This window comes from Salminus brasiliensis, chromosome 20 (genome assembly GCF_030463535.1).
Source record: "Salminus brasiliensis chromosome 20, fSalBra1.hap2, whole genome shotgun sequence".
Classification (NCBI taxonomy): domain Eukaryota; kingdom Metazoa; phylum Chordata; class Actinopteri; order Characiformes; family Bryconidae; genus Salminus; species Salminus brasiliensis.
This window is the reverse complement of record NC_132897.1, coordinates 897,061-909,329: the sequence shown is the minus strand read 5'-3', so window position 1 is coordinate 909,329 and position 12,269 is coordinate 897,061. Positions and strand designations below refer to the sequence as shown.

The following is a 12,269-nucleotide window of genomic DNA, read 5'->3' as shown; positions in this document are numbered from 1 at the left end:
ACCTGCGCTGACTTCTGCCACTGCTGGTAGACCCGTATGACCGTAAGCTTCCACACACCTGCAGATTCAGCTCCTTCCTTCACACTGTGGCCTTTGGCCATGCCCACATGCAGTCACTTCTTTTAGCCAATCTTTAACTGTATCTGCTTTCCGACCCATTTTCCACACATCCAACAAGACCCTCGCTGCACTGCACCACCTCTTCTCAATCTATGAACCCCGTCACAGCTATTTATAGTCCCATCATCCTCATGCAGCGCCATCTGCAGGACCCTGAAGTTACTACCACCTTAAACACACAAGGTGCTATTTTAATTAGGTCCAATTATGAATATAGAAATATAACTAATAAAAAAACCTAAACAACATCTTAATGCTGGGCCTACAAATATGTGCTGCTGTGGAATGCCAGAGTTTTCTGAGGCTGGAGTGTGAATGGCATCTGTAAACAGCATGTAACAAATTACTCCACACACTGTAATTGCTCTCTAATTTAAGCCTGTCAGCCTGTCAGTGGTCAGGATGGCTGATGTGTGTGTGTGTGTGTGTGTGTGTGTGTGTGTGTGTGTGTGTGTTTAGACAGCAGGGAATGTATTCGGTCATAAATAGGAAAGCAATCTCGCTTTCAGAACTTCCTGTTCCTTGTTTACTAATCACCTCAGCTCACCTCCAAACCTAGCAGAAATAGTGTCAGAAATACACTGCATGTCCAAATGTTTGTGGACACCCCTTCTAATGAATGCAGTCGGCTACACACATACAGCTTGTCTAGTCCCTGTAGAGAAGAAGTACTGCCAATAGAATAGGACTCTCTGGAGCAGATCAACATCATGACCCTATTGGCACCATGCTGCCTAATAAAGCCAGGCGTGGGCTAGAGGGGTATAAAGCCCCCCAGCATTGAGGAGCTGTGGAGCAGTGGAAGAACTGTGTTCTCTGGAATGATGGTGGAGTGGTGATCATCCTAAAAACATCCTGAACTCACTAACACTTTTATGGCTGAATGCAATCAATCAAATCCTCACAGCAATGCTCCGTCTCCAAAATCTAGAAGTAAGTCTTCTTCTCTGGACAGCAGAGACAGTTACTCCAACAAAAGCAGGAGAAACTCTTTTAATACCCCTAATTTCAGTGTCCCAATACTTTTGTCCATACAGAGTACCTTATAATGTGTTAGGGAATGATAGAATGACCTGTCGTTAAATACAAATTACCAAAAGTATTAGGACACATGCAGTACAGTGGAAACATGGCCTATCTTTGGTCCAAAGTAAGTCCAGTAATTAATCTAATTAATTATGCATCTAACAGTGTAATTACCTAATTAAAAGGTTAGTTCAGCCGTTACAGGTGTACATACTGTTACTATAGTAACGCTAACACTAGGTTTATTGTACACTCTTAGCAAAAAAGGGGTCTATATACAGTAGTGTACTCTTTAAAAAGGGTTCTTCAGTGGTTCTACACAGAATCATACAACCATTAAAAACCCACTGGTGTAATGGTTCTTCTTACATAAGAACAAACTCCTATATATGGTTCTTTCTATTTCTACATAGAACCAAAAGGCTTCCAGGAGTCAAATGATCATTTTTTGTAGTATTATACAGAACCCTGTTAGCTTAATGTGTACTGAAAAGCAGGGATGTTTTGGTGCTATGCAAAAAGGTTCTACAAATGCAAAGAACCCTAAATCATTTAAAGAACCCGAATTCGCTTGATTAAACTACAGCAGGACACTTAAAATCATGTATCTCCATTTTTCGGTTTTAGTTTTCTCCATGGTCTGAACCCTGTAGCTGCTTCTGTACACTGTGTAAATCGTTCTGGATGAATGGACCAATTGAGATTTAATTGGAATTAATTATGTGATGAATTAATTAATTTGGATTAATGGATTAATTCATTGGAATTGGAGGCTCTTATTTTACATCGACTTCCATTCAAAGTTAAGAGCATTTCTGCCTTCTCCTGTAAAGTCACTCTTTAGGAGGTGCACAATTTTTAATGGACAACATTCTTCAAGGGTGCCAAAACTTTTGGCATGGTTGCCAGCCTCCTTGCTCAATGTGAAAAATGTTTGATGCTGATGTTGTAGTTGTGTGTGTGTGTGTGTGTGTGTGTGTATCTGTGTCTGTGATAGTGTTAGTCAGGAAAGGTCCGCAGTGTTTTGATATTTATCAAATACGCTTGACCTTTGTGGAGCGGCCGGTGTGATGGGGGGGTGGAAAGGGGGATAGGGTGGGCAGGGGGTGTCTCGGGGAGGAGGCCTTTGTTTGAACACTATCGATTATTCTGACTTGACTTTGGCCTTTTATCCCGACTCCATATGCCTGCTTCAGCCTTCAAAACACAGCTGTAAATCTGTGTGTGTGTGTGTGTGTGTGTGTGTGTGTTTAATTTTAAAACTTTAAAAATGCTGTCACACTACAGATGTCATGTAACAGGATCATAACAGTGGTCCCCCACAGATACAGCGCACCAGATACAAGTGTGATTTGTCTTCCCTGCAGTGGAGTAAAAGGGAATGACACTCTTCACCTGTAGGGGGAGCCCAGGAGCAAATACTACCAACTCTCCATAAATGCTGCTTTAATAAAATCTGCTCTGAAGTAAAGACTGTTCAGTCAGGGTTCGGGTCAATAGAACCTCTGAACAAACCGTGACGCGTGTCTTTATTGAACGTGCTCGTCCAGCTTCGTCCAGCTGGAGCAGAAAGCCCATTTCTCTCTGATTAGATTCCTCTGTGGCAGAACAAAGCGGAAAAGCTCATTAATGGTTAATCCATAACTCCCAAATGGAGGTCATATTCCTCTAACGAGCAGCCTTAATTAGGATTAATTGCTGCTGAGGTAATAAGTTTTAATTCTGGCTGCGGCTGCACTCCCCCCATCAGAACCACTCTCAGGGGTCTTAGTGGTGACCACAGACTGATCAGACTGACTGATGATGAGTTCAGGTGTAGACCAGCCGCTGACACCCAAGCTATTACACACCAAGCAAAAAGGGTTCTTAGAGAGGACAGGAGAACATTCAGAGCTCATTTCACCAAAGTGCACCACAGAGCGCCACAGGAGGTCATTCCTACCTGTGGCCATCAACTCCTTCCTCAGTGTGTGACATTATGGTTCATATGTGCAATACTTAAATTATACTGTGTATATATATATATATATATATATATATATATATATATATATATATATGCAATAACAATAGACCTGTAATTCAATTTAATATGTGTGCAATAATTCACTTATTATATTCATATAATTTATATATGTACATATTTCAAGTTCTCTCTTTGTTTTCAATGTATTTTATTTTATAGTGTTTATTTTAGTGTTTATTTTATAGTGTTTATTTACAGCGTGTTAATTTTATACTGCTGATTTGTGAGTATTTATTTTATAGAATGTTTATTTTATAGTGTTTCATAGTGTTTATTTTATGGTGTTTATTTCTAGAGTGTTTATTTATAGTGTTTATTTTATAGTTTTTATAGTGTTTTTATAGAGTGTTTGTTTTATCAGTGTTTCATAGTGTTTATTTTATAGAGTGTTTATTTATAGTGTTGATTTATAGAGTGTTTATTTTATAGTGTTTGTTTATATTGTTTGTTTCAGTGTTTATTTTATAGTGTTTATTTTATATAGTTTTTATAGAATGTTTATTTTATAGAGTGTTTATTTACAGTGTTATTTTATAGTGTTTATTCATACACAAACGGTTGCAACTGTAACAACTGCAATTTCCCCCCTGGGATCTGATTCTAATTCTGATATGCAGTTATAGAGTGTTTATTTTATAGTGTTTATAATAGATTGTTTAGTTCTAGTGTCTATTTTACAGAGAGTTTATTTATATGGTTTATTTTATACAGTATTTATTTATGGTGTTTTTTTTATAGTGTTTATTATTATGAGTTATAATGATCTTTTTTCCGGTCCTATATAGAACCATTTTGCTAAAAGTATTTATTTAGTGCTAAAACATGAAGATCAGAGCAGGTTCTCCTGCAGTTCGCTCACCAGGCCGTGTTAAACTCCACGTGAGCGTCGAAGAAGCCCACCACAGGAGCCGTAGCAGCGTTCCAGCCGTGAATCCTCGCCCGGATTAGCCCCTCCCTCTTTGAGTTTCTGACGATCTTGACCAGGCCGGGATATCTCTTATTCACGTACTGATCCAGATTAAACTTCAGCTCCACTGAGAAAACAACAACAAACAAACAAACAAACAAACATTACACACTACACAAAGCAGCACAGCATGTTAGATCCGAAGAGTCCACCCTAACACTAACAACAGCCATAACATTAGTACCACCGCCTAATATTGAGCAGGTCCCCCTTGTGCCACCACATAGATCCAAGTATTTGAGGCCTGGACTGGAAGTTTTTCTGTGGTATCTGGACACCTTCGAACCACAGCAGCAGATCCATTAAGTCCTGTAAGCCGTGAGGTGGGACCTCCATGAGCATCAATGAGTCTTGGGGCTTGTCCTTCCTTGGAGCACTTTTGGAAGGTCTGTACTGACCACTGCATACCAGGACAGAACACCCCACAAGACCTGTTGCTGGTGTTCTGGAGATGTTCTGACCCAGTCACTGTCTAGAACATCACAGTTTGGTTCTTGTCAAAGTGTCTCAGATTCTTACGCTTCATCACCTTCAAGAACTGACTGTTCACTCGCTGCCTAATATAGATCCACCCCTTATCAGGAGCCTCTGGACCCAGATCATCCGTGGTCTTTACTTCAGCTGGTCCTAATGTTATGGCCGATCGGTGGACTCGTTAACTCTTGGTGATCTTAGAACCGGGGACATTTCTAGACTACTTGTTGTACTGGAGCACATCAAGAATTTAGAGGGGTACATATGTACCCCTAATAAAAATAAAAATAATAATAATAATAATAATGACGATGATGATGATGATGATGATAGTAGCAATATTACAATTGTGTTATCAATGCTCCCGTTACAAGCTAGCATACATAAAGCCTAAGCTAACGTAACTGATGCCTTTGCTTGTTTAATTAATGCCTTTAATTAGCTCTAATGACACCCCTGCTTTTAGCTCAGAATATAAATATATATATATAAATAATAATTATTATTGCTTTATGGTTTAGGAGTAAATGTATTCAAGTTATGTAGTAATATATTTCCCCAAGCTAATACACTAGCTACAAGCTAACCTGTTTGCCCTCAGTTAATACAGTATAGCCACAAGCTAATATGTTTGCCCCAAGCTAATACACTAGCTACAAGCTAACCTGTTTGCCCTCAGTTAATACAGTATAGCCACAAGCTAATATGTTTGCCCCAAGCTAATACACTAGCCACAAGCTAACCTGTTTGCCCTCAGTTAATACAGTATAGCCACAGGCTAATATGTTTGCCCCAAGCTCATACATTAGCCACAGGCTAATATGTTTGCCCCAATTTAATACACTACATACAAGCTATTATGTTTGCCCCAAGCTAATGCATTAGCCACAAGCTAAAATGTTTCCCCCACTGTTAATACACTAGCCACAAGCTAATATGTTTGCCTTAAGCTAAAGCACTAGCCACAAGCTAATGTTTGCCCCAAGCTAATACATTAGCCACAGGCTAATAGGTTTGCCTCAAGCTAATACACTACATACAAGCTATTATGTTTGCCCCAAGCTAAAGCACTAGCCACAAGCTAAAATGATTCCCCCTCTGTTAATACACTAGCCACAAGCTAATATGTTTGCCCCAAGCTAATACACTACATACAAGCTATTATGTTTGCCCCAAGCTAAAGCACTAGCCACAAGCTAATATGTTTGCCTCAAGCTAATGCACTAGCTACTAGCTAAAATGTTTCCCCCTTGGTTAATACAGTAGCCACAAGCTAATATGTTTTCCCCAAGCTAATGCATTAGCCACAAGCTAAAATGTTTCCCCCACTGTTAATACACTAGCCACAGGCTAATATGTTTGCCTCAAGCTAAAGCACTAGCCACAAGCTAATATGTTTTCCCCAAGCTAAAGCACTAGCCACAAGCTAATATGTTTTCCCCAAGCTAAAGCATTACCCACAGGCTAATACACTATATAAAAGCTAAATAGCCTACTGCTCCAACCACTGAGCCACCACGGCCTCACGGCAGCTCAGGGATAACATACAGTATTCACATGTGGCTAGTGTGCTAGCTTGGAGCTAACATTGTAGCTTAAGGGCTAGTGTGTTGCTCGCAGCCAATTAGCCTATTTTAGCTTGAATAGCATTTTAGCTTGTGGCTAGTGAGTTAGCTTTGGGTCATTTTCTTAAACTAGCATTAACTGTTACACACCTACTGACTTTCATCTTTACTATGTCTATAAATACACACACACACACACACACACACTAACACACACACACACACACACACACACACACACACACTAACACACCCCCTCAGTTCCCCCTCGGCTAATACAGTAGCCATAAGCTAATATGTTCCCCCTCGGTTAATACAGTAGCCATAAGCTAATATGTTCCCCCTCGGCTAATACAGTAGCCATAAGCTAATATGTTCCCCCTCGGTTAATACAGTAGCCATAAGCTAATATGTTCCCCCTCAGTTAATACAGTAGCCATAAGCTAATATGTTCCCCCTCGGTTAATACAGTAGCCATAAGCTAATATGTTCCCCCTCGGCTAATACAGTAGCCATAAGCTAATATGTTCCCCCTCGGTTAATACAGTAGCCACAAGCTAATATGTTCCCCCTCAGTTAATACAGTAGCCATAAGCTAATATGTTCCCCCTCGGCTAATACAGTAGCCATAAGCTAATATGTTCCCCCTCGGTTAATACAGTAGCCACAAGCTAATATGTTCCCCCTCAGTTAATACAGTAGCCATAAGCTAATATGTTCCCCCTCGGTTAATACAGTAGCCATAAGCTAATATGTTCCCCCTCGGTTAATACAGTAGCCACAAGCTAATATGTTCCCCCTCAGTTAATACAGTAGCCATAAGCTAATATGTTCCCCCTCGGTTAATACAGTAGCCACAAGCTAATATGTTCCCCCTCGGTTAATACAGTAGCCACAAGCTAATATGTTCCCCCTCGGTTAATACAGTAGCCACAAGCTAATATGTTCCCCCTCGGTTAATACAGTAGCCATAAGCTAATATGTTTCCCCTCGGTTAATACAGTAGCCATAAGCTAATATGTTCCCCCTCGGCTAATACAGTAGCCACAAGCTAATATGTTCCCCCTCAGTTAATACAGTAGCCATAAGCTAATATGTTCCCCCTCGGTTAATACAGTAGCCATAAGCTAATATGTTCCCCCTCGGTTAATACAGTAGCCACAAGCTAATATGTTCCCCCTCAGTTAATACAGTAGCCATAAGCTAATATGTTCCCCCTCGGTTAATACAGTAGCCATAAGCTAATATGTTCCCCCTCGGTTAATACAGTAGCCACAAGCTAATATGTTCCCCCTCGGTTAATACAGTAGCCACAAGCTAATATGTTCCCCCTCAGTTAATACAGTAGCCATAAGCTAATATGTTCCCCCTCGGTTAATACAGTAGCCATAAGCTAATATGTTCCCCCTCGGTTAATACAGTAGCCACAAGCTAATATGTTCCCCCTCAGTTAATACAGTAGCCATAAGCTAATATGTTCCCCCTCGGTTAATACAGTAGCCATAAGCTAATATGTTCCCCCTCGGTTAATACAGTAGCCATAAGCTAATATGTTCCCCCTCGGTTAATACAGTAGCCATAAGCTAATATGTTTCCCCTCGGTTAATACAGTAGCCACAAGCTAATATGTTTCCCCTCGGTTAATACAGTAGCCATAAGCTAATATGTTCCCCCTCGGTTAATACAGTAGCCACAAGCTAATATGTTCCCCCTCGGCTAATACAGTAGCCACAAGCTAATATGTTTCCCCTCGGCTAATACAGTAGCCATAAGCTAATATGTTTCCCCTCGGCTAATACAGTAGCCACAAGCTAATATGTTCCCCCTCGGCTAATAAAGTAGCCACAAGCTAATATGTTTCCCCCTCGGTTAATACAGTAGCCACAAGCTAATATGTTTCCCCTCGGCTAATACAGTAGCCACAAGCTAATATGTTTCCCCTCGGCTAATACAGTAGCCATAAGCTAATATGTTTCCCCTCGGCTAATACAGTAGCCACAAGCTAATATGTTCCCCCTCGGCTAATACAGTAGCCACAAGCTAATATGTTTCCCCTCGGCTAATACAGTAGCCACAAGCTAATATGTTCCCCCTCGGCTAATACAGTAGCCATAAGCTAATATGTTCCCCCTCGGCTAATACAGTAGCCATAAGCTAATATGTTTCCCCTCGGTTAATACAGTAGCCATAAGCTAATATGTTTCCCCTCGGTTAATACAGTAGCCATAAGCTAATATGTTCCCCCTCGGCTAATACAGTAGCCACAAGCTAATATGTTCCCCCTCGGCTAATACAGTAGCCACAAGCTAATATGTTCCCCCTCGGCTAATACAGTAGCCACAAGCTATTATGCTTTGCCCCAAGCTAAAGCACTAGCCATAAGCTAATATGTTTGCCCCAAGCTAATACATTAATACAGCACCTCCACAACATGATGCTTCACCACTACCTCCACCACCATAATTCACTCAGTCCTCCCTGAGGAACAGCACCTCCACAACATGATGCTGCACCACCACCTCCACCACCATACTTCACTCAGTCCTCACTGAGGAACAGCACCTCCACAACATGATGATGCACCACCACCTCCACCACCATACTTCCCTCAGTCCTCACTGAGGAACAGCACCTCCACAACATGATGCTTCACCACCACCTCCACCACCATACTTCACTCAGTCCTCACTGAGGAACAGCACCTCCACAACATGATGCTGCACCACCACCTCCACCACCATACTTCCCTCAGTCCTCACTGAGGAACAGCACCTCCACAACATGATGCTTCACCACCACCTCCACCACCATACTTCACTCAGTCCTCACTGAGGAACAGCACCTCCACAACATGATGCTTCACCACCACCTCCACCATACTTCACTCAGTCCTCACTGAGGAACAGCACCTCCACAACATGATGCTGCACCACCACCTCCACCATACTTCACTCAGTCCTTACTGAGGAACAGCACCTCCACAACATAATGCTGCACCACCACCTCCACCACCATACTTCACTCAGTCCTCACTGAGGAACAGCACCTCCACAACATAATGCTGCACCACCACCTCCACCATAATTCACTCAGTCCTCCCTGAAGAACAGCACCTCCACAACATGATGCTGCACCACCACCTCCACCACCATACTTCACTCAGTCCTCACTGAGGAACAGCACCTCCACAACATGATGCTGCACCACCACCTCCACCACCATACTTCACTCAGTCCTCACTAAGGAACAGCACCTCCACAACATGATGCTTCACCACCACCTCCACCACCATACTTCCCTCAGTCCTCCCTGAGGAACAGCACCTCCACAACATGATGCTGCACCACCACCTCCACCACCATACTTCACTCAGTCCTCACTGAAGAACTGCACCTCCACAACATGATGCTTCACCACCACCTCCACCACCATACTTCACTCAGTCCTCACTGAGGAACAGCACCTCCACAACATGATGCTGCACCACCACCTCCACCACCATACTTCACTCAGTCCTCACTGAGGAACAGCACCTCCACAACATAATGCTGCACCACTACCTCCTCCACCATAATTCACTCAGTCCTCCCTGAGGAACAGCACCTCCACAACATGATGCTGCACCACCACCTCCACCACCATACTTCACTCAGTCCTCACTGAGGAACAGCACCTCCACAACATGATGCTGCACCACCACCTCCACCACCATACTTCACTCAGTCCTCACTGAGGAACAGCACCTCCACAACATAATGCTGCACCACTACCTCCTCCACCATAATTCACTCAGTCCTCCCTGAGGAACAGCACCTCCACAACATGATGCTGCACCACCACCTCCACCACCATACTTCACTCAGTCCTCACTGAGGAACAGCACCTCCACAACATGATGCTGCACCACCACCTCCACCACCATACTTCACTCAGTCCTCACTGAGGAACAGCACCTCCACAACATGATGCTTCACCACCACCTCCACCATACTTCACTCAGTCCTCACTAAGGAACAGCACCTCCACAACATGATGCTGCACCACCACCTCCACCATACTTCACTCAGTCCTTACTGAGGAACAGCACCTCCACAACATAATGCTGCACCACCACCTCCACCACCATACTTCACTCAGTCCTCACTGAAGAACTGCACCTCCACAACATGATGCTGCACCACCATACATCCACCACCATACACCATCTTGACCACATGATGCTGCACCACTGTACTTTTCTCAGTCCTCTCTGAGGAACAGCACCTCCACAACATGATGCTGCACCACCACCTCCACCTTATTTCACTCAGCCCTCACTGAGGAACACCACCCTTTACTAGATGATTTAGCCATCTGTCAACAGTGACGCTAAGCACACTATCTACAGTGGCTTCTTTCATAAGGCTCACCCCACAATGTTACCCATTCAGCACCGCGACAGGAAAGAAGGGGAGATAACCTTAACCACCCGGAAAAGAACAGGAACAGCAACACGAGACTCGGGTCTGCGCGAAGCTGAATTTCTGTGCAGTTATTATTGTTCCTTGAGGAACTGACACTCAACACGAGGGGGACAAGCTCCAGCACAATGGAAAGGTCAAGCAGGCCAGCCTGAATATTAATAGTTTAACGTCTGCAGAGAAGGGCAAGAAATTAGCACACAGACCAGCTTCGCCAATCACTACAGCTGACCCACAGCGCCGACGGCCTCCGAGGAACCAGGAGAGCATTAAACATCTAATTCACCAGGTTGCCACAAAGTAGTCAACCAGCCAAGACGTGTTTTAGCTTTTTACACTGGAACTGCAAGGCTAGCGTAGCTACCTGTCGAAGCTTATACCCCACACTAAAAAAGAAAAAGTATGTGGACACTAGGTTGTGTATTAACAGTGCATTAGACAAGGCAACCATATTTAGCAATGAACACACATATAGTGGACAGTGAGAAGTGGGGAGCCATTGCTGCAGTGCCCGGGGGCAGAGAGGAAGAAGGGCCTTGCTCAAGGGCCCAACAGTGGCAGCTTGCCGAGCCTGGGTTTTGAACCCGCAACCCTGTCATCAATAGCCTGGAGCTCTAACCGCTGAGCCACCACTGCCCCAGCGTTTGTCCCTCTTTGCTCCAGCAGCAGCTACAACTCTTCTGTAAAAGCTTGGAACACTGCTGTGAGGAGGATGTGATTGCATGCAGCCCTTCAAAAGTGAGAGCATCAACAGGGTCAGGTTCGGATGCTGGGTGATTGGATGGTATTGGATGAAGCTCCATCATCACTCCAAAGAACCCCACAGTACTAGTACATACTCAGCACCTTAGGGTCATATGATCACTGCTGCTCCAGAGTGTCCCTTTCTATTGGTCAGATTATACAGCTGTGTGTGTCTGATAAGCCCACTTTATGAAAGAGGCTCCATACAGGACAGCCAATTAAACAGACATTATAAGGACAAAAGTATTGGGACACCTGCTCACTCACTGTTTCTTCTAAAATCAAGGCTATTAAAAAGAGCTGATCCTGCTTTTGTTGGAGTAACTGTCTCTACTGTCCAGAGAAGAAGGCTTTCTACTCGATTTTGGAGGAGCACTGCTGTGAGGATTTGATTGCATTTAGCCATAACAGTGCTAATGAGGTCAGGATGCTGGATGATGATCACCACCCCAGCCCATCAACCTCATCTCATCCCAAAAGTACTGGATGGAGCTCCACCACCATCATTCCAGAGAACACAGTTCCTCCACTGCTCCACAGCTCCTCAATGCTGGGGGGCTTTATACCCCTCTAGCCCACGCCTGGCATTAGGCAGCATGGAGTCAATTATCTGCTCCAGAGAGTCCTATTCTATTGGCAGTACTTCTCTACAGGGACTAGACAAGCTGTGTGTGTGCATTTGAACATCTGTGCAGGCAATGGGTGCAACTTTTGGCAGCTAAATGCATTCATTAGAAGGGGTGTCCACAAACTTTTGGCAGTAACAGAAACAGGGTGTCTGATGATAAGGGATAAATAGAGAGGTTGATAAACAGTGTTTTGGTTGAGAAAGCCACACAGACGCTTGTAAGTGGAGCTCAGGGAGAACTGAAACCCAGACTGTAGAA

The 12,269-nt window shown here is 43.5% G+C and overlaps 1 protein-coding gene across 1 annotated transcript in view; it reads right to left on the bottom strand.

Annotated features, from left to right (window-relative positions):
• The window catches only part of galnt9 (polypeptide N-acetylgalactosaminyltransferase 9), a 106,826-nt gene that overhangs the window by 53,996 nt on the left and 40,561 nt on the right, over positions 1-12,269 (bottom strand). Inside the window, exon 5 of the mRNA XM_072664896.1 lies at positions 4,032-4,206. Coding sequence (XP_072520997.1) covers positions 4,032-4,206 — 175 coding nt within the window. The remainder of the gene's footprint in view (positions 1-4,031; positions 4,207-12,269) is intronic.